Here is a 23,558-nt window from a genome sequence, read left to right as displayed (position 1 = left end):
CTCTGAGTAGCCCTGGCTGTCCTGAAATTCTCTTTGTAGAAAAGGCTGGCCTCCCACAGTTCTGCCTGCCTCTGCCTCCAGGGTGCTGAGATTAAAGGCATGTGCCACCACCACCCAGCCCAAACTATAATTTTAATGAACGAAAATGACCAAGATAAACTTTATACATGCATAAAATTGTCAAATAAAAGAAAACAAAACTTAGAAGTCATAATCTAAGCTGGGCATGGTGGTGGCACAAGCCCTTAGTACCAGCACGTGGGCAGCGAGCGGTTCACTGTGCGTTCCTGGCTAGCCTAGTCTACATAATGAGTTCCAAGACAGCTAGGGCTACATAGTGAGAATTTGTGTAACAAAATCAAGAAAATAAAAGTAGTCATAAATATAATCTTTAAAAAAAAAAGAATAAAATTTAGTAAACACATTTTTTCAAGTCCTTACTAGTTATAAAACGGAAACTTTCCAAATGTCATTAGAATAATAAAGTAGTCACCCTAGTACAAAATAACCGAGGATGCTCAATATTAGGGTGGCCGAAAAAAGTAAACACAAGACGTTCAGAAGTTGAAAACGGATGTTAGCGTTTGCTTAAAAGTTCCAGACAATCCAGCAAGCCCCAAACTCCACCCCGTGTCAGACAAAACTCCACCCCGTGTCAGACAAAAGCGCATGCGCAGCAAGCCTGACGCGTGCGTACTCAACGCCCGCCCATAGGAAGCGGAAGGGAAAGATGGCGGCGCCGAGTGTCCCCACGCCGTTGTACGGGCACGTGGGTCACGGAGCTTTCAGCGATGTGTACGAGCCAGCAGAAGACACGTTCCTGTTACTGGACGCGCTCGAGGCGGCAGCGGCCGAGCTAGCAGGGTGCGAGGAGGGTGCGCGCCTCAGCGGTGGATAGCGGGTTGTCTTAGAGGCGGAAGCCGGAACTGGCTGCCCTCCTCCGGAAGTGATGGGTCGGCCCACCTTCTGGTGATTGACAGCAGAGCAGGGTAAAGGAGGCGTTTCCCGCAGGCTGGAGTTAGAGCATCGCTTAGATGTTCCTCCGCGTTCTTGATCAGCTGTTAATCTGAAGCATGTAAACGTGCCTCTGAGGAGCAGCCGGAGTTTATCGACCAGAAACAAGATGTTCCAAAACTTCGCTGCTTTTCAATTTTAATATTTTTTTTAGTGGATATGTAAAACTCGCGTAGCGTACATCTTCTGGCAATGGAAGAACACAGATGATAAAGTAGTGAACTGTTAAGCCCACTCAACCTATTCAGGGAACAGCCATTAGCCGTCTGAGCGCTTAAAATGTTATGGCAACTGAGAAACTTTTTTTTTTTCTTTCTTAAATTGAACAGTTTTAGAATTTTAGTTGCATGTAGTTAGAACTGTTAGGGAAGATTTAAATAGTTGCATACATCTGCCGGTAGGATTTTCACTAGCCTGTTTGTGGGAGTATTGGCCATAAACTTTTATTGACAAAACTAGTAAATGCCTGCATGTTAACTTTTCAGAGAAAAGAATTTGAGTTGAGAGCAGGCAAGACGGCTCAGCTGGTAAAGGCCCTTTCTGTCAAGCCTGCAGACCTGAGGTCTAGCCTCAGAAACTACTACAGGTTGTTCTTGGAGGTTCGGTTACAATGCTGAGGACTGTTCTGCCCACACATACACAAAATGAACCTAATAAAAAACATTTTGCTGAAAGAATTTTGGGTCGTTAATTTAATGGTCAAGATTCCAACTGGGTTTCTCCAGAACGAAATAGCCATCATGCTCATTAACATTGTCACATTTTTCTCCACCTATAAAATGCTCTTAAAGCCAGTTTTTCGGTGGAGCATTTTGATTTACTGGAATGTCTCGCAGAGCACTGGGTTGTAACTTGAGTGCTCAGAATAGCTCAGAAAGATTTACAACTACAAGTTTGCATCTCAGAGTGTGTTTTAATAGAGCTGACCTTGTTACAGAGGCTGGGAATTCTAATTATTTATGAGACTGGAATGGTTAGTTCCAAAAGAAAGACACCTGGTAAGATTCACAAACTTTACTTTGACCGGCTAGTGGCTTACAGGTCATAGTATGTGGGTCATGTAGATACGTGGCTGATTCTAAAGGTAACATTACTATAACTTCTTCTTGAGTAGCTGTTTGAAAAGTTAAGAGCAAGAAGAATCTTGTAAATGTCATCAGGCCAATCAGTCATAGAAATTAAGTCGTGCTTGTGATGCATGGACCGTGATCAAGAGAATACATTTATTAGAAAATCATACAAAGATTTCTAAGTTTAGAAAACTAAGATCATAGACATTCTAAGACCAGACACTGAAGTACTTGCTCAATACAATATTCACGTAGAGAGAGGTCTTTGTTCTTCATGAAGAATATCTTCATAAGAAGAAACTAATTTTTTTTTTGTTAGAGTGGAAATATGCCTTGAAGTAGGAGCAGGATCTGGTGTGGTGTCTGCGTTCCTGGCCTCCGTGATAGGCCCTCAGACCTTGTACATGTGAGTATGTGACATTCATCTACCCCTCCTGGGTCCCTATGACTGCAACAGCCCAAGTGGCATGCTTTAAATACACACTATGTCTCTAATAGTGTTTCGGTAAGGAGCCAGGTCCCACATTACACTTGCCCCCAGTTATAATCTATTCACCCTTCATGCTCTGTGATTTCGGAAGCAGCACAACGTTATGAACAGTTTGACTGTTGTAAGAGAGGTGGGAAGTTGAATATCCTCACAGAGAACTTGAGAATACAAAAGCCAGGGTGAGAGGCTCATCAGAAGATGTTGCCACCATACACAGAACAAGTGTGTCCCTTTCCACTCCTTAACTCTTGTGTGTTTTCTGTAGCGGTTTCCTCTCAGCGATCTCCCGGTTCTCATTTGCTGGCTGCTGAAGCCATAATGAGAAACTCCTTCAGATGAGCGGAAACAGAGCTTTCAGCAGTGACATTAGTATAATAATACGCTCTTGTGCTCTTTTCTTCGCCATCATGGAAACATTCTAATTTTTTTTTTTTTTTTAGAATTAACAAAGCATTCCTAAATTTGCTCTAGCACGAATCTGCTAGTTCATTGTGTCTGTACATTCTCCTGATCTTTCTCACCTCTTGTTCACAGGTGCACTGATATCAACCCTGAGGCAGCCGCATGTACCTTGGAAACAGCTCGCTGTAACAGAGTTCACATTCAGCCAGTAATTACAGATTTGGTGAGCTTTAATCCTCATTCAGTAGGAATTGATTTCAATTGTCAGTCAATAGGTTTAAGTGGAAATAAGCTTTAGAAATTAACTTCTGGTTTGTTTTTTGTTTGTATGAACCCAGGCTGGCCTCAAACTTACTATACAGCCACCCATGACGTCGAACTCTCATTCTTGTTTTAATTTTTAATTAAAAAATTTTCTTTTATTTTTAAGATTATAATTATGTAATTTCCCTCTTCCCTTTTCTTCCTCCAAATTCTTTCATATGCTCCTACTTGCTCTCTTTCAAATTCATGGCCTCTTTTCTTCATTAATTGTTGTTACACACACACACTTATGTGTATTATATATTATTACATATACATATATAAATGTACGTATATTCCTAAATAAAACCTGCTTTGCATCTCAGAGTTAAGCCCAAGAGTTAAATTCTTTCCACGGTACTAAGAACTAGGGTGTCAAGATGGTTCTTAGGCCACTCACATGCATGGTGATACACAGTGATTCATGGTGATGCATGTAACATGTAACATGTGACATGCCTGCTTCCTAGTGAGTCTGTAAAGAATATTACATATGTTTCTCATGGAACAGTAAAGCCAAATAGGAGAAACCCAAACTGTTTGAAGCAGACATGGAAACTGAAGTGTCTGAAAACTCGTGTTCATAAAACCATCGCCTGGGTTGGAGCTTGGGTCTCCTGCCCAGCTCCAGAAGCTGCACAGGAGCTGAGGGATGGGACTGGAGGTGCTGCCTGCTATTCTTAATCCCTCAGTAGTTTAAGGTGGCCCTGAACTAAACTTTGATTTGGCAAAGCAAGAAACAAGAGACAGGCTTATTTACAGACTTTTTTATCTTCAAACTACAGGGATTGTTACAGGTATCAGAAAACAAACCCAGTCCTTAGCTGAGATTACATGTTTAAAAAGCTCCTTTTTAACCATCTGGGTCTGTTGGTTCAGTCCTGTAATCTCAGTACTGAAGAGTGTAAGATAGATTAGGGCTAGCCTGGGCTACATAGTGTGTCTTCTTTCTCGTAATCAAAAAGGTAGAATTGTCATCGTTCTTTGTTTTCAGTTTTACATATGATGTGTTCCATTACCCCGATAAAACATGCCAAACACGGCTTACCCTTTACAAACTCTTGGGTGTCAGCGTCTCTGAGCTATGTGGTACTAAGGCCTGTTTAGGTGTCCGCTTTGTGAAGAAGCTGACAGTCCTCCTCCGTCTTCTCACCGTTGTCCTGTGTCTCCATCATCTGTGTGTGAACAGCATCTGTGTCCTGGCAGGAAGTCTGTTCTCCCTGTTGCTGTGCTTCATGCAAGAAAACCGGACAGTTCTGACCCGTTCTTCACAGAAGGGCCCTTCATGGTGTCCTGAGTGGGAGTAAAGTCCCCGTGTTTCCTGCATGCATTGAACATTATCGGGCACTCTTTCACTTGTTTTTCAGCTCTGGGAGAGGTTAAGACAGGGAACTCCCTAGGCCTGGCAGGAGAGGCCTGTACCGGGCGGTCAGTCGTCCGTCACTTTTTATTGAACTCTTCTGGTGTTAGAATGACTTTTAATATATCGTCCCTTTCCTTTTTGCAAAATCCACCTCTCAGTGATTACAGGGTTGCTGGGTAGGACAAAGTTCCGGGAGTTACAGAGCAAGATCTTGTCCGGTTTTCTTATCCAGCGTTCTCGGGAAAATCTCATTTCTGAGCTCTTCTAAGAAACCTAATCTCTTTATGGAACTGAAAACACTTTCAAAGCACACATTTGCTCGAACTCTCGAATGCGCAAACATGAACACACACACACACACACACACACACACACACACACCAGTGATTCCCTCCTCTTTACACTGTTGAAGGAAAAGACTAAGCTTTTGGTTTGCAGGCAAAGTTACATCCAAACTATTTTGAAGAATAATTATTGTTTCCCATTTTAAAGGCGCCAAAAGGAGGCTGGGACTACTGGTTGCTCTTCCAGAGGTTCTGAGTTCAGTTCCTAGCAGCCACATGGTGGCTCCCAACCACGTATAATGAAATCTGATACCTTCTCTGGCCTGCACACATCCATACAGCCGGAACCCTCATATACTTAAATTACTAAATCTTTTTTTAAAAATGAAAGAAGAAAAGCATTACTTCTGCAAGCATATCCTCAAAAATAGGCCTTAGGAGTTCTCTTTGAATGATAAGTTAACAGGCATATCAGGATAATTGAAATGGGATTGATTATAGAAATCTAAATCAGAAAATTCTCTGATATCATTTCACAGTGTATATTCAGTATTCATAACCCAGTCCAATACATGTCAGGTGCTTAGATGATGAGCCTGGAAATGAGGTGACTTTAGTCATAGTTTTAAAGCACACACACATGTTCCATAGAAACGTGTGCACGGTGTAAAGATCTTCATAAGCCAAGGCTGGTTGTTCTCAGTCTTTGTCCACTGTAGCAGTTCCTCCTCTGCCTTTTGATCCTGTCAGTCAGAACACTTAAAGTAACCGAAGAAGCAAAGTGCAGTCCATTCTTGGTGTTTTCTTATAGTGTCTCCATCTGGGTCATCTTGCAAAAGCTTTCCCTAGGAGCTATGCAGCTGCCTTGGTACAGAGTCTGTTTCACAAGGACCTACCTAGGTGAGAGTCCAAGAACGGATATAAAAAGCCAGGCACAGAAGCATGGTTTCTTGTCAGCCCAAAGACAGGTGGATCCCTGGAATCTTTCTGGCAAGTGTGCCTAGCCCAGCAGTGAGCTTCCAGGCCAGTGGGAGACAAAATAACATCAAGATTGTCCTCTGACCTCCATGCATGCATACACGCACACACATGCACACGTGTGGGCATGCACACACACACACATCATTTATTAATGATATGTGTGTGAGTTAGTACACACAGCTGCATAGCTCTCTATAGATCTGCAGTGAATACATTTCACACAATCAGAGGTTGCTTGTCCTCACACTGCCGTCTAAGAGTGAACCTGGAGTGGAAACGTGTCTGCTGCTGAGTAGAAGCCACAGTCAACAGCTGTTTGCTCTCCCTCATCCAGTCCTCATTCTCAGCCTATGTTCATATAAACTGCGTCTGCCTGAGAAAACGGAAATGTTCCTGTCTGTAAGCCCTTCCCCTCCTGACAATATTAAAGACTTATTAAATCAGGATCCAGCTTAAACTGCATTGTTGCTGCCCTCAGGTCCAAGGCTTGCTGCCCAGATTGAAGGGGAAAGTAGACCTGCTGGTGTTTAACCCCCCCTACGTAGTGACTCCGCCTGAAGAGGTAAGATGCTCAGCAGAACGTAGGCTTTGTTTCCAGCTGTTTCCTGAGACTAACTGAACTTCCTGTGACTTTGGTCACTGCCACTAACAGCATCTTCTGACTGTTCAGAGGTTGTCACAGATGCTGTGAGTGATGCAGAAGGGAGGGAATACTGCAGCAAGCACATAGTATGACTGGTCTACTCAGAGCTCTCACCCAGATCAGGCCATGGTGGTTAAACGGATTCATCACCCTAAAGAAACAATCCGTAAAGCACACTTAAAAACACTTGTCGTCAATGAGAATTGTTCACCAATAATTTCCGTTTCAAAGTGTGGGGTTGCGTCCCTTCAAATGATCAGACGTTAAATTGTGGGACCAATCCTGATGTTTCATAGGGGAACAATGGAAATGTATTTAAGAATCTCCATAGTGAGGAGGTAGGCGTTATCAGCATGCCCCCAGAAGGTGGAGGAACTAGCTTCTCTTTAACCGTGCCTGCTGTATTCTTTAGAGATTATTCCGTGGCAAAGATGGTAAATACTATGTTCCCTCCACTCCAAGATGAGGTGCCCATTTGTCTCTTCTGACTGCCCTCCCTGTTGTGCTCGGGTGAACTGAGGAGCTAGAATAAGTCACAGCTCTACAGTGCCCTGGTGAACTGAGGAGCCAGAACAAGTCACAGCTCTGCAGTGTCATGTATTCCGTTCACAGCTCCTGTAATGAAACGCCACAGGATAGGTAATATCTATTTCCTACAGGCTGGAGACTAAGGAGACACCTCAGAGTGTGTGGCTCTGGCAAAGGCCTTTCTGCTGTGTTATGACAGAGACGTCACACACTAACAGTGAGGAGACATTCATAAACACATGATTCTCTTCTCCTATTTAATATGGCCACCAATCCATCATGGCCCTCAGGATCTACTGACCCTAGTCCAACTACCTCCCGAGGCCATCGGCATATCAGTGGATGACATTTCTGATATATAAACTTAAAGCTCAAGAAAGCTGTGGAGTGACCCTTGTGATGAACCCCCAGGATCCATACTGGAGAGGTCCTCTGGCCACATGTACACCCACACAGCACACACAGTAAGTCGGTTAATTTTTAGAAAGGTTCCAATCCAGTCATTCCAGTCCTTAAGGTCTAACTTTAAAACTCATTCAGTAGCTGGCTGTGGTGGCACACACCTTTTACCCCCAGCGCTGAAGAGGCAAAGGCAGGCAGATCTGAGTTCCAGGCCAGCCAGGGCTTTACAGTGAGACCCGACCTCCAAACAAACACAGATCATGCAGTCATAGGATAAAAACTGAAATGGACAAAGGTTTATTTTTCTTTTTCTATATATAATGAACACACGAGCCAGGGATAAGAAGGATTCATTCATGGGCATGTTTAATTTCAGACTGAGAAAACCACTCAGTGAAGAAACAGTTCTGAGAACATGGTGACCCACGTGGGGCCTCAATGTATTTCCAGTTGTAGCTCTAAGCTAGGTGTGTGTCCTGAGCCTTAACGTCTGCAGAGATACACTGGAGGACCAAGTGTGGGCAATGCAGGGGGTGTGGTGTCTGAATTCCTAGAGATGAATGATCAAGACATAGCACAGGTCCATCAAAATGGCTCAGCTGCTTGCCTTTAACGATGCCTAGCCTAACCTTTAGCAGTGGTTAAAAGTAAAAGACTTAGAGATAACACCTAGAAGACATAGAATTGGAGCTTTAAAAATGTCTGTGTTCACTATCACATTCAGAAACATGAGATCAACTGTTCTGGGCTGTACCTGTGCTCTCTAAGAAACCGAGGATGGACCCATTAGATGGCCCAGGGAGCAAGCAAGCAGATGGCCACTAACACATCCTGACTCCTGAAATGGAGTCCTCTCTTCTTCGGCCTCAGGATTTGGCTGGTGCCAGACATTCCTGAAGTGGTCTCAGTTATAAGCAGATAAATGGGGCTCCACAGCCTGGAATCTTACCGCAGGAAGCCCTCCTACATTCTGGAGCATCGAGTAGAGAGGCCCGATAGGGACTAAAGCGTCACACCTGCTGAAATAGCCAGACAACTTCCAAGAAGGATCAAGTAACGCTGAGGGCACTGAACAGGAGCAGCTCACCCGGAATTAAATAGAGGGGATCAAAAAAGAGGTCTCCAAAATTCTGGCACAAAAGTGACATTGATGATCCCCTAATGTGATTGTGAAGAACCATATTGAGTGGATGGTAGGTCTGGGAATAATCAGAACTAGACTTGAAGAGAAATCATATATTCAGCAAATGGCAGACACCAGCTGAATAAGACAAAGTCCTTCAGTAAGGTCCTGTGCCAACATGCCTGAGTGAAGTGGAGCTACTCCAGAGGAAATGAGACTTCCTTGAGATGTTGATTGACAGCTGGGAGACGGGTTAGTGGATGAGATGCTTGCGAAAGTGAGGACCAAAGCTGGTGTCCTCTGAACCCGTGTAAAAGCTACCCAGCAACACACGCCGGCAATGTCAGCTGACCCGAGGCATGATGGGAAGCCCGCATGACAGCTAGCCTGGTATATAGAGTCGTGAGCAGGAGAGACCACCACCTCCAACAAGGTGCAAGGCAAGGGTTGTGTCTGACCTGACCTGCACATGCCCACTCACACACACACATGCTACACATAACATCACATGCACACACACACAAAGCAGGGAAGAATGTGGAACAATCCTACATTCTGAAATATGGTTGAAAAGTTGCTGAAGATAGGAGGGGGGCAAACTGAAAAAAAACCTGCTCTTGTAGGTAGGTATATCTACTTTTTTGTTCTGTAAAATTATGTAATTTGATTGCAAAGGAATTATTTTAAATTAGGAAACATGAAATATTGACTAAAAACATGATTGTATATAAAACAAAGTCAAATATATTAAAAGCCAAAGCAAAAACTGGAAAAGGATTGTTTCCACATTGAACTTAATTTTCATTGATTCCTTCAGAATATTCCTGTTGTACCAATTGAACCCAGGGCCCCACAAATGCCAGATGAGCTCTGACACTCAGCTGCAGCCTGTCCCTTGAGTGTCTGAGACAAGGTCTCACCGTGTAGCCCAGGTTGGCCTTGAAATCAGAATCAGTCTTCTCATTCCAGTCTTAAGTACAGAGATTGCAGGTTAGCCCAGCAACCGAGTGTGCTGTTTTATTTGTTGGGTAATACATATGCCATAAGGACTTCAGGAGTCTGGCAGAATGATGTTCAGAAGCCAAGGTACATTTGTTTGAAAATATGTCCTTGTTTAGAGGTGTTTTATGTCAAAGAGTGTAATCTCAGAGAAACCTGAATCAAATGTCTCTGATTGCTGACAGGTAGGAAGTCACGGAATAGAAGCAGCTTGGGCTGGTGGCAGAAACGGACGGGAAGTCATGGACAGGTTCTTCCCACTGGCTTCAGAACTTCTCTCCCCGAGAGGGCTGTTCTACTTAGTTACCATAAAAGAAAACAATCCAGGTAATAATAGTAATGATTATGACGATTATTATTAATGCTTCTTGTTAACTATTCACTTGCTGACAGCAAACGTTGGAAGGCTGTATAAAGTGGCCTGGGCTACTGAGCAATGTAATCACTGACATGTTAAGAGAGGAGAAACACTTTTAAGAGGTAAAATGTGGGCTGGAGAGATGGCTCAGTGGTTAAGAGCACCGACTGCTTTTCCAGAGGTCCTGAGTTCAAATCCCAGCAACCACATGGTGGCTCACAACTATCAGTAATTCTATCTGATACCACCTTCTGGTGTGTCTTAAGACAGCAGTAGTGTGTGTGTTTGTATATATATATATATATTTATATTTTTATATATATAAATATTTTTAAAAGAAAGCAAAACACAAAATTAAAAATAAATAAAATCTAAAATGAAAAAAAAAGTGGTAAAATGTTCATGTTTTAAAACCTGTGTCCTCATGGGACAGAGCAGTTTCCCTCACACATAAACTAATATTCAGATATAAACTCTGACTCCTAGCACTTCACCCTCAGTGTGGGTTCCATCTTATGGAACAGGTCTTAAATTCCAACAATAATAATAATAGAAAAAGGAGTTGGCCACTGCAGTAACATCTACGCTTTGCAGGCAGGCCACTGCTGGAGTTCCCAGGATTCATAGCTGGGTGGAGAGGGGAGATTACTTCCCCACCCCCACCCCACTGTGTGCAGAAGCCTAAGAAGGACAAAAGAAAGCACTGGATCCTTGTAGCTGTAGTTACGGTTGTGAGGTATCGTGTAGGTGCTGGGACAGGAACCCAGGTCAGGTCCTCTGCGAGAGCCGTAAATGCTCTTAACCACTGAGGCATCTCTCGGACCTCTGGTTTTATTTTCAAAAGAAGTGAATTCATTTATACTCTGGGCACTGTCAGGATTCAGTTTGTCCAAATTTGTATAGACCTTTCCCATACAGAATATATGGTAGAGACTGGCACCAACCAGGTAAAACTTGGTGGCCTGTTATAATAGCAAGGTTAGATAATGGTTCTGTATAGTTGGAAGTAGATTAGCACTACAAACTAGGCCCTTAAGTCTTCCAGAATCCTCAGACCGTCTTAAAGCCGTGTCCCACCTCTCCTAGGTCCTTGCCTGGTGTACAGTTTAATCAGGAAGCTAATGCATTTACCATCCTGCTACATGGCTCGGTGATCATACATATCACCAAATGTTTGACTTTTACTTTTGTCTTATTTTTCATTTTAGAGGAAATCTTAAAAACAATGAAGACAAGAGGTCTACATGGAACCATGGCGCTCTGTAGGCAAGCAGGGCAAGAAACCTTGTCAGTCCTCAGGTTCAGCAAGTCCTAGTGTCCTGCAAGCCACCAGAGGAAAAAAGGCTGCGGGCGGCTGAATGCTCCGTCGGTTTGAGACTGATGCCATTCCCCAGCCAAGAAATGTTATCAGAAATTTGTCATTAAAAAAAAAAGTAGAGCCAGGTGGTGGTGGCACACCACTAATTCCAGCACTCTCGAGACAGAGGCAGGAGGATATCTGAGTTCAAGGCCAGCCTGGTCTATAGAGGGAGTTCCAGGACAGCCAGGGCTACACAGAGAAACCCTGTCCTGAAAACCAAAGCCAACCAAACAAACCAAAGTGAGGGCTGGCTAGGTGGACGGCTCAGAGGCTGAGACACTGACCGCTAGCACAGAGGATTGGGGCTCACTCAGTTCTGAGCCCCAATGGCAGTTCGCAAGGGATCCTGCCCTGTTCTGACCTCTAAGGGTGCCAGGCACATACACAGTATACATACATAATTCAGGCAGGATACCCATGCACAAAAACAAAATAAACCTGGCAGAAAGAAAACATACCCATACACAAAAACAGCACGAACCTAACAGAAAGGACAGAAAGATGGGAAGCAGGGTCACCACAGTCACTGTAGATTCTGAACCAGAGGCTTTTTTGGTGACTAGTTATATATAACCGAGTGGGAAGTAGCTGCAGCTGAATTTCATCCCATCCCGTCCCTGCTATTCTGAAAAGCCAGCCAAAGCAGTGTGCTGACGTGTGTGTATAACAAAATCCTGGGAGATAAACTGCAGGAATAAAAGAACTTCATTCTTTTGTGGTAGCATTTCTCTTACTCAGTGCTAACACTAGAATGCCAGCAGATTATCGTAACCAATATGATAAAAACTCTTTAACTGCAGTCTAAGAGATAATATAACATGACTTGCTGATTGCCACCAGGAAGGTCCTTTTTTCTCCACTTGTTCCCAAAGGCCCACCAGAGGCTAGTGATGTCATCCAAAAAGTCCAGTCTCCTATGGAGGTAACCTTAGATGCTAACTGGCAAGAATTCTGACCACCTTCCCTTTCTGACATAATTTTTAGGGCTGATTACTAGTGCATTATCAATGCCTCAGTGGATAATAACCCTGCACCCAGCACCGCCCGATATATACAGACATGACTGTTGAAAGGTGTGTGAATATATGCCACCTGTGGGCCAGTACAAGCTTGTAGGTGTCACATACTCTAGAACTGGAGGTGGCTGTGAGCCACACAAGTGTTGGAAACCAGCTTCAGGTCCTCTCAGCAGTGCTTTTAGCCATTGAGCTCTCTCTCCACTCTGTCTATATAATTTAAAAACTAGGGCACGAAGTTGCAAAGGAGAAAAGAGGAGGGTGATGGGAGAATGTGATCAAGATACTCTGAGTACATGTATGGAATTTTCATATAATAAAATTGATAAGAGTTCCCAGATCATGATGGAGCTAACCAGGGTCAGGATAACTTAATATTCTGTATTCATATCTGCAAAGATACAGTATCAGGCCAAGGGCTGTCATTTAAAGCAAGAACAGTTGTGATACTAGCAGGGTCTTGCTCCAGAATCCAAAAGGCCTGGCAGATGCCCTGTATGGAATCCTTACCTGCCACCACAACCTCAAACATGAACACTGGGTTTGCTAGACCACATGGCCAGAGCGCCAGACAGTTTACAAGGCCTGCATGTGAGTATGGAAGTAGCAGGTTGTGGGTAAGACCTGAGAGATTCAGGAACACTTGTTTCCAACCTATAGTCTTGCCTCTGGGACCTACGAAAATGCTGCCAATGTGCCAGAGCTGGGAGTGGACAATTAGGTGAAAACCTGTTGGCTTTCACAAGCAACATCGACAGAAGCTCCAACGGGGAAACCACACTGTCAAGAAACTTACAGGACTGCAGCAACCAGGTGCATACTGACCACATAGTGTTAAGAGGATAGGAACTCTCAAGAAAGAAGCCTGGGTCGTGTGTGTGTGTATGTGTGTGTGTGTGTGTGTGTGTATGTGTGTGTAGGAACTCTCAAGAAGCCTCGGTCTTGTGGGGGGGAGGGTCGTGTGTGTGTGTGTGTGTGTGTGTGTGTGTGTGTGTGTGCGCATGCGTCTGCGCATTCTGTGGTGAGAAATAGTATCAATGTCTTTCAGTTTCTTAGTACCCTACTGAATCTGGGTTTCAAAGGCATACATTACAGGATTCCTTGCTATTACTCAAAGGACTCTCCTCCTTAAAGTTCACAGTAAATAAAAAGTACCAGAGACAGAGGAACACCCTTCCTGAATAAGACCTTTTGTACGGAATATTTGCAAAATAGAAAAACAGCTCTATATATATGAAGACTGAAGGATTCCATCACAGATACACATTTCTTTACCCCTAGTTTGGAGCAGGATATAAAGAACAGTTGGGTTAGGAGAGTGTAAGGGAATATTTGGGAAGAGTGAAGAACTGCCTGAGAGGAACAAGGCTTTAGAAGTGTGATGGCCACTCTTTCTAGTTAACTTGGCTCCATCTGGAATTAACTAAACCCAAGTGCATGGGTACATGTGTGAGGGGGTTTTCGTAATTAAATCATTTAAAGTGGGAAGACCCATCTCAAATCTGGACCACACCCTCTGAGGAAGAGGACCAGTAGGTATGAGGAGGAGGACCGGTAGGTATGGTGAGGAGGACTGGTAGGTATGGTGAGGAGGACTGGTAGGTATGAGGAGGAGGACCGGTAGGTATGGTGAGGAGGACTGGTAGGTATGGTGAGGAGGACTGGTAGGTATGGTGAGGAGGACTGGTAGGTATGGTGAGGAGGACTGGTAGGCATGGTGAGGAGGACTGGTAGGTATGGTGAGGAGGACTGGTAGGCATGGTGATGAGGACTGGTAGGTATGGTGAGGAGGACTGGTAGGTATGGTGAGGAGGACTGGTAGGCATGGTGAGGAGGACTGGTAGGTATGGTGAGGAGGACTGGTAGGTATGGTGAGGAGGACTGGTAGGCATGGTGAGGAGGACTGGTAGGTATGGTGAGGAGGACTGGTAGGTATGAGGAGGATAACTGGTAGATGAGGAGGACTGGTAGGTATGAGGAGGAAGACTGGTAGGTATGAGGAGGAGGACTGGTAGGTATGAGGAGGACTGATAGGTATGAGGAAAAGGACTGGTAGATAGGAGGAGGAGGACTGGTAGGTATGATGAGGACTGGTAGGTATGAGGTGGACTGGTAGGTATGGTAAGGAGGACTGGTAGTTATGAGGAGGAGGACTGGTAGGGATGAGGAGGAATGGTAGGTATGAGGAGGACTGGTAGGTATGAGGAGGAGGACTGGTAGGGATGAGGAAGAGGACTGGTAGGGATGAGGAGGAGGACTGGTTAGGTATGATGTTAAATGGTAGTTAAATGGAGAAACAAGTTGTAAAAGATGACACCTTCAACTTTCTCTAAATGGGATAGCACCCTCAGATTTCTCTAAAGCAAAAACCTGCTACATGTTATTTATGGATACAAGCATACAGCATAAGGTATAAATTGTCAAGTAGAAAGGAGTGCAGACTTCACAACAGTAGCTGGCTCTGGAGAAGGAAGGAGAATGGGCCAGAGAATACAAAAAGTAAAATTTTATTTCTTTAAGAATCAGAAGCAAATATGGTAAAATAGTATGGGAAGAGTACAAGTAAAATATTACTATTTTACTCTTTTCTGTATATTTGAAAGTTTATAACTTAAAATGGTATAATAATTATTCACACCATATAATGTATCAAGTGTTAATATTATTTAAGCCAAGAAATGCATATACATATATTAGAAGGTGAGAAAAATAAATTTTAGAAATTGCTATTTAGTTTCAGATTTTAAGTAAATTTGTAATGGGGCTTTGATTCTCTGGCAATTTAAGTTCCGTTTATGCTAAACTTTTCAGGACTGGTATCCTGTCCATGAGAGTTGTCAAAGCTAAATAAAACCTGACTGTGGTGTTCTGGGTTTCGGTCTTGCTTCTGAAGAGCTTTCCTTAGCACTGTCAACAGGAGTCAACTGACAACTATCTACGCAAGTTTCAGGATGTCCTGAGCTTGAGGAGCTACTGATGTAATGCCCTCGTGCTGCAAATAGCCAACATTCTACTACTCTACTTGGGCTCTGGGTAAAAGTCAAGAACCAATACTGGGAAGGTTATAAACAAAATTTTATTGTAAAACCACTTTAAAAGGAAGAGTCATTTTCACAGAGGTATCACGAGATCCTGTGACTATGGTGTCAGAGGCAGACATAGAAAGGTAAGTGAGTGTTATAAGGGGTTAAGAGGTAGAAGAGTCTTGCTATCTACACCTCACTCTATCTCTGAACCTCAAGACTGTAAGGTGATAAATACTACACAGACAAAAACAGAAGACAGACAAACTGATACTGCACTTGTAACCCACACATAGTTCACACTCTGTGTGATCCTAACCAGTTTCACGCTATTTCAATAAGTCACTTTCACTAGTTGGTGGTAAGCAGCAACTTTATTTGACACGAGTTGCACCCTTCTAATTAAACATTTGAAACACAGATGATGACCGACCTTTTAGATATCCTAACTACTAGATACGAATGGAAGACTGGTCCAAACTTCCACACTTTATACTGTGAATACAGTTTTTAAAGGCAAGGGTACTGTAACCAAAGGCAGATTTTTACGTGTTTACACACTTCAATCCATTAAGACATAATTTCACCGGACTTGATGGTGCACTTTAACCCCAGCACTTGGGAAACAGAGACAGGCAGATCTCGAGTTCCAGGCTACTCTGAACTACAGGGAGAGTTCCAAACCAGACCAGAGCTAGATAGTGAAATCCTGTCTCAAAACAAAACTAATTTTACTTAGTACTATATTCTTCATTCCTGATAGTTTTAAATAATTAGTTCTCCCAATTCCTGATTGATAAAACTATGGCTAGAAAGGACAGAAAGCTTTGCTTACAAAATTTACAATCTCCTGTAAGACTTTAAATATTGTTTTCTCCACATGATTTTACGTTAGTAATGTTTACTCCTTTCTTGATAAGACTACTACCATTTTACTTCACAAAATAATCAAGTAACTGCTTACTTCAGATTCCCACTATTTTGTGGACTCACTAAACTGAGTAACAGATTCAACCAACACATTTACAATTTAAATCTCATTAACATAGAAATAATTCTTTCACAAGCAAAAGATTAGAGTCAAGGATGTAAGTTATGAATTTCACAATTCTCAAGAGAGCCCCTTAGAGTTCACTCAGTTCCTTCTTCATGTGAGACTTCAGAGTACACTTCAAACAGCTCTGGATGAGGATGGAAATAGCTCCGTGTCACTTTATCATTAAAACAAGCTATGAAAACCAGTGTAATTTGACTACTGTTTGTCATCACTAACAAACAAGTCTTAGTTTTACCTACAGATATAAGTCAGCTCTCAATCCATTTGCCGTATTCTTGGACTGTTCTACAACAGAGAACAATAAACTTGGTGGTGCTATCAGTTATAATACAGTTTACGCTTTCACAAATTTCAATTCTATAATTTAGAACATGTTTGCAAAGAGATATATTTATTTTTAATTTTAAATATACAAAGAGATTAAGCCATTAATATAAATATTTTCTCTCAAATATGTAATATTCTCTTGTAAAAGAAAAAAGTTTCCGAAGATTTACAAAGCAGTCTACAGAGAGGTGAGCCTGATTTGAGGATCACACTGACAGGCATTTCTGTCATGGTCACTGGCTTCATGTCAGTACTTCAGATGGAGCCAAATCCATTCCCTCTGGCTTGACCTACCGCAGGGACAACTTCCAATGAGAAAAACCTCAGAAGAAGGTCTCCCGACAGAGTGGACACGTGGACTTGTTGCTAGATGTAAACCATTTGTACTGAAAAAGAAAAGGTTTTGATGTTAAAGTAAAGTTGGAAGCTTTCATCTCACATATACACAGCGAAGGTAATCTGTGGGGCAAAATGAAAAAAAGAACAAACTAAGAATTTTGCCTCACGTCTCAAAAATTAACACAATCAAATGTTCTTTCTAGAGGCTATGCTTTGATACAGAACTGTGTGCTAAGGCTCATGATAAAACTACGGCAGGAGGAAGATATATGAAGAAATGAACTCACTCAGCATCCTTTCACTATGGTGTTTACAAAGATAAAAAGGCTCTGATGCTGGAAGGTCCAAGTCAAGTCTTGTAGCATCTCATCTTGGACAAGATCATACAAGACCATCAATCACTGAGTGCTAAGAGCCCTATATGAGGGTAGCCATTCCTTAAAGTGCTTTGACGAACCATCTCAGTAAATCACTAATAATCTTTTATAGATTTTGAAAAGTCATTTCTTAAAGTCTCCTATAAACACTTAATCTTAAATTGTGTGTGCTGGCATGACAGGAATGTACGGTAACTGGGTCATGAGGTTACAAGAACAATTTTGTCAGGTTAGTTCTCTCCTACCTTTACATGGTTGCCAGTCTTAGGCAGCAAGTGCCTTTCCTTTACCCGCTGAGTTCTTCTTATTGGCCCAACACAATCTTTCAAATAAATATCACACATGACATGTACAAATCCCAAAAACTATTAAGAGATTTCTCTTTGCCTTACCAAGCAAGCTGAGTGGAACTTTTTCTTGCATGTTCTACAGGCTTTTTTGGGAAGAGAATAGTTGAAACCATGGATAACTGAGAAGCAGATCATACAGTCTTCAACCCCCTCAAACCGCTTGTCTACGTTGTTCTTCCACAGTGCTAAGCCTTCCATGATACTCCCGTTCTGTTAGTAAGAAGCAAAGAGTCACCACACATTAAAGGTCTCCAAATGGTACTTTTACTTAATATCATAATTTCAGGCTAAATTTTAATTCTGAAAAAGAGTATCTGGTTAGTCATATTATCTCCTAACTTCCTTAAATGTTATTTTAAATTATCTCTGAATTTTTAGAAAGAAAAATTACTTTTATCATTAAAGACAATTTTTACAAGAAATCCTGGGGGCTAAAGGTTTAAGCAAGAGTCAGACAGAGTTGTAGAAGCGAAGAGGAAGTTTCTAAGTGAGCTAAGCAAATCTAAGGGAATATGAGAAACACTCAGAGAAAGAAAACCACATCTTGCAAGCTAACTTAAATTTATTTATTTGGGCTTTTTATTAATCTGAGAATTTTACATAATGTATTTTGATCCACCAATTCCTCCCTGGTCTCTACTCAGATCTGTCTCTACCGACCTACCTCTACCCAAACGTTGTATCCTCTTTATAAAAAAAAAAAAAAAAAAAAAAAGGAAAAAGAAAGTATTTTTTTAAAAAACGTAATTCTATCTTATGCATAAATGGCTAGTTAGCAAGGTCCCAGTGGCCCCTAAACAACCGAGGCTGTTACAATTGACCCTGGATGGCTACCAGAACTAGGTAAGAAGATACAACACTGGGTGCAAACACTGAGATACCAAGCTAGAACTGACCTGAACACTTGACCCAGGCCTTCAGTGCTAGAAGATACTGTGTAGGCCACTGAGGGAGAAACTGTCTTACCCAGCACTGGACTCTACCAGGCAAGATGTACCCACAGGTACAGTGGTGGCAAAAAAGCTAGGACGGTGGCCACAGCTTTCTCACTGGATCTGTAGCCTGCTTCATAAGAGGAGAGCCAACCCTGCTGCTGTAAACCTGGTCAGAGGGGAGTCAACCCTGCTGCTGCTGTAAACCTGGTGACAGAGGGGAGCCAACCCTGCTGCTGTAAACCTGGTGACAGAGGGGAGTCAACCCTGCTGCTGTAAACCTGGTCACAGAGGGGAGTCAACCCTGCTGCTGTAAACCCGGTCACAGAGGAGAGCCGGCCCTGCTGCTGCTGTAAACCTGGCCAGAAGCTCATGGCCCTATTACTTTTATTTCGCTAAATGACGAGCATGTTTATAACTTGTAAACATTTATGTTTCAAACCCACAGATAAGTGATGTCCTTTCTCATGTTGACAGTAATATAGAGAGACTCACAGTTGGTCAAATGCTGAGAGAATAAATGACTTGTGACAGAATCCCTAAGTGAGGATCTGAACCAACCACTCAAAGCTTAGGAATCATCTTGGAAGAGGGTGAGCACTCAGGATATGGCGGAATCTTCTTCTGAACATGACATGACTTGTGCTCTTAGGAACTCACTATAGCTATGGTAACGTGCACACGGTAGGTCAGTCAACAGTACCGCAGGCATAGAGAACAAGACCTAGTGCGAAGTGGGACCATGACCAGAAACAGATGAAGGTTGGCGGGAGACGAGCTGAGAGGGAAGCTGAGAGTGGGTATGTTCAAAATACAGAGTATATGTGTAGGAAACTGAAAAAAGTATTCTTTTAAAAAAATAGAAAATAATTCACTGCTTTCTGAACTAATACATAAGTGTTTTGCTCTTAGCTTCTCTGAGAAAATAAAGTCATTTTGAACGGCTTTCCTCATTTTCAACTGACAGTGATGACATCATCTGATTTACAATAATAGAATGTAAATTTGCTTTAAAATAATTTTTATTGTAAAATACTTAAAGTATATACTTAACAACATACAAACAAAGCTGGAGATTTATAATTAAAGATCAATCAATCTAGTCTCTCGTGAGAGTCCCTTAAAATTACTACCATGTGTTACTCCACATCTTCTGCAGTGTTAACAGGATAAAGCCTACCTCTGCCAAGCAGCAGAAAGTGGAGTGCAGAGCTCTGAGGAGTAAAGCAGGGATGGCAGCTCAGGTCATTTAGAAACACATTTGTGTTTATCCAAGAATTTTTTGTTTGTTTTGTTTATTTGGTTGGTTGGGTTTTGGGTTTGTTTCGGTTTTTTCCCATGAGAGGGTTTCTCTGTGTGGCTCTGGCTATCCTGGACTTGAGCTCAGAGATCCCCCTGCCTCTGCCTCCCGAGTGTCGGGGGTTAAAGCTTTACCCTGGAATCTTTAGTCTCCGCATGGTCCCCGCAGACACATACCTGGTGGGTGAGGTACGTGCTCAGCTGCAGCATCCAGTTGCGCCACTGCTGCACAGCCACCCCGATCCTTTTCCCACTTTCCACCGTTATTGAACCCAGGGGGTAATTGGAAGGCAGCTGTATTATAAGTTCAATGACAATGTCTTCGATGGTGTAAGTAGCCATCACTTCTCGAGTAGTAGCTCGCGCCTTAACCTACAACACAATGGTATACAATACAAAAAAAAAAAAAAAAAAAAGGTATTTTTATTCTTTGTCAAATAACTTCCTATTATTAGTATCCAAACATCAAACACTTTGATAGATCAGCTATCAGCTGAAGACTACAGAGGAGAATAGGCACACACGTCATTTAACTGACACAGGGCCTGGCGTGTGGCAGACTGATGGACCACGCCTTCAGTCCAAGCTCTCTGAAGGCAAAGGCAGGCAGATGTCTAGACTGGTCTCCATAGTGAGTTTCTTGTGAGCCAAGGTTATAAGACAGGGTCTCAACAAAGATTTAAAAAGGACTTTAGCATGCTTTAGAGCGACTTTATTACATTTACAGTCTGCCTCACACGGCATGTTTGTGCATAGAAAGTATCTAACAGGCTTCAACACAGGAAATCACTGTTGAACAGTCAAATGAGTATTAAGTGTCAGCAGGATGTCTACTGTGTCTTTAACAAAGGAGTCAGAAAATGAGGTAGATAATTTTCTGTCAATTTTGAATGAAAGGTTACAACTTGTGATAAAATAAGCAATCAAAACGATAACCGGTATTCATTTATCTAGAAAAGGCCAAGACAATACTAACCGTCATGCCATTGAATAGCTGTGTGCTTGTTTGTACAGAAGATATTTCTTGAAAAGAAAGAACATTGCTGACATACTTGCTTGTAAACCTATCTACAATATTGAAGACACGCTTCTCACTGCTGTTCCACCACAGCCTCACCATGGCTGGCAAGTCCTTTAAAGTCATGTGATAGACCGAACATGCCAGGTGTGGGATATGATACGGAAGAGTTGCTGTTTCTGAGGAAAAAACAAATTCCAAGTTACTGATCATGTACTTCTCCCTAGAACAGCAGACTAACAGAATATTCCTTAGAAAGCCACTGGCATTACTCAACAATACTGTGGTACCTCATAACACGGAGAAAGGCCCCAACTCCAAGAGGATTAGCATCCTCCCACACACTTAAACTGATCCACAGCAAAGACAAGAGGTAGGAATAAAAAAATCCCTCTGATACAGAAAAGTCTGGAAAGAATATCCTATGTTTCACACAAAAGACCACAAATAAAATGGGACAAGTATTTAAAAAAAAAAAAAAAACATTTAAATGAAATGGGACAGTATTTTTTTTTTTTAAAGAAACATTTAAGGTTCTTTTGGGTTCTGTTCTTGTTGTTTTAAATATTTTTAATATTTATTTATTTTATGTATATGAGTACACTGTAGCTGTTTTCAGACACACCAGAAGAAGGCACTGAATCACATTACAGATGGTTGTGAGCCACCATGTGGTTGCTGGGAATTGAACTCAGGACCTCTGGAAGAGCAGTCGGTGCTCTTAACCACTGAGCCACCTCTCCAGCCCACCTTTGTTTTTTGTTTTAATTATAAAAGTAAATTGCTTCCTTTACTGTCCTCAAAGATCACTAAGTTGCTGGACTGAAGCGTCCTAGAAAAAGCATCCAGAACCTGGAGAGCTAGCCCAGTAGTTAGGAACATTTGTTGCTCTTGTAAAGAACCTAGAGTCCCAGCACCCACACGGCCACTCACAGCTGTCTATAATTCGAGTTCTCAGGAGCAGACACTGTCTTCTGGCCTCTCTGGGAAAACACAGTGCTAATGCACTGAGGCAAAACACTCATCCACATAAGAGTCCAATCTTCACACCACATGCAGCATCCTCAAGTCAAGGATCTTTAGCTCTTCACAGATACAGTTCATATAGACAGATGCACTGCATTTCTGTCTTAACTAACACTCGAGTTTCCAGGTGAAGAACATAAACTCCACTTTAATTTTTGTTTCCTCAACTGAATATAGACAGCTGGGTGTGGTGGCACATGCTCTTAACCCCAGAAGAGGAAAACAGACCTTTGGGAGTCAGGCCATCACGGTTTACATAGAGTCCCAGGCCAGCAAGGGCCATAGAGCAAAAATTAAAATAGAAAAGATTCATATAGAACACTAAGCTTCAAAACTTAATGAAATTCTTATCTCTCTAAGGTCCAGCTATTTGTCCTGTTAGATAAATGTGTAAATCTTGCATTTTGGCACGATCCTAGCTGAGACTTCCATTTGGGACTTTCCTCCATAGCTCCAGGAAGTGTAGTACAACTGGATCTGAGCAAAGTCCTTAAGGAGGAAGCATTCTTGTAACTCACTGACCTCTAATACTCAGTTGCAGCTCCTCGGTGAAGAAGGTCTTGGGGTCTTTATTTGATACCTCGATAGCTGTCTCTCCATAAGTAGGGTTTTCTGGCATAAGTCTGAACAGATGATAGAGTAATTTGTTCAGACTCTTTGTCTTCCGAAGGTACATGGAATACAGAGCACGAAGCTGGTGGAAAGCAAAGGATGGATTAGTAAAAATCAACTAAACCAAGACAAAGAACAAATGAACCTATGAAGATCACACAATGCTACAGTATAATGCATCTCCTGGAATACAGTGTAATGGATCTCCTGGAATACAGTGTAATGGATCTCCTGGAATACAGTGTAATGGATCTCCTGGAATACAGTGTAATGGATCTCCTGGAATACAGTATAGTCAGTATAATGGATCTCCTGGAATACAGTATATTGAATCTCCTGGAATTATACAGAAGAAGTCAGTGGTGTAGGTCAGCACTAACATGCACTGAGACAGTAAGCTCATCTCCAACACTGTTGGAAGAGAGACAGAGAGTGCCTGTGTGCACGTCATTATGGGAGCACTCCTAGAAACAAGATGCACATCTTATTTTGTGAACCTGCTCCATGACATGGCCCTGCACCTTTCCTCATAAGCCAGCAGTGTCCCTCCTCGGTGTTTGATACGTACTTCTAATATCTCTCAAATCAACTCTCCGTCAATACAGCCAACACTGGTCTGCAGCTGTATGTGAGCCAAGAATATCTAGTTGCCATTCCCCACTGATGACTAACTCATACCCTCCCACACATTCCTTCCACACCAGTCTTAATCTTGCAAATTCCTGAGTAAAACTAATCTCGTTTTCAAGGTTAGCTTTACTCTGTATCAAATATAGCATTCTTTCAGAACAGAACACAGGAATGAGTGACACGAAATGTCATCATAAGTGTTTCACCACCAGTCAGAAAATTCTAAATAAAA

At 42.3% G+C, this 23,558-nt stretch overlaps 2 protein-coding genes across 3 annotated transcripts in view; one reads left to right on the top strand and one right to left on the bottom strand.

The window, feature by feature from the left end:
• The first annotated feature begins 729 nt into the window (after positions 1-729).
• HEMK2 (HemK methyltransferase 2, ETF1 glutamine and histone H4 lysine) lies at positions 730-11,976 on the top strand. The gene is made up of 6 exons (XM_080918748.1): positions 730-864; positions 2,404-2,490; positions 3,109-3,199; positions 6,386-6,469; positions 9,788-9,929; positions 11,169-11,976. The coding sequence occupies exons 1-6, from the start codon at positions 731-733 to the stop codon at positions 11,273-11,275; spliced, it is 645 nt and encodes a 214-aa protein (XP_080774874.1). The 5' UTR covers position 730; the 3' UTR covers positions 11,276-11,976.
• A 2,915-nt stretch (positions 11,977-14,891) lies between these two features.
• LTN1 (listerin E3 ubiquitin protein ligase 1) overlaps positions 14,892-23,558 on the bottom strand; it is a 55,345-nt gene continuing 46,678 nt past the window's right edge. For both annotated transcript variants that reach the window (XM_080919016.1, XM_080919017.1), the window contains exons 26-30: positions 22,607-22,778; positions 21,017-21,237; positions 20,218-20,412; positions 17,852-18,019; positions 14,892-17,129 (exon numbers count right to left, since the gene is read on the bottom strand). In XM_080919016.1, coding sequence (XP_080775142.1) covers positions 17,067-17,129; positions 17,852-18,019; positions 20,218-20,412; positions 21,017-21,237; positions 22,607-22,778 — 819 coding nt within the window. In that variant the 3' untranslated portion in view covers positions 14,892-17,066. The remainder of the gene's footprint in view (positions 17,130-17,851; positions 18,020-20,217; positions 20,413-21,016; positions 21,238-22,606; positions 22,779-23,558) is intronic.

Source organism: Micromys minutus (genome assembly GCF_963924665.1).
Source record: "Micromys minutus genome assembly, chromosome: 7".
Taxonomy (NCBI): Eukaryota; Metazoa; Chordata; class Mammalia; order Rodentia; family Muridae; genus Micromys; species Micromys minutus.
Note: the sequence above shows the minus strand (reverse complement) of the source record. Positions and strands in the feature narration are given on the sequence as shown.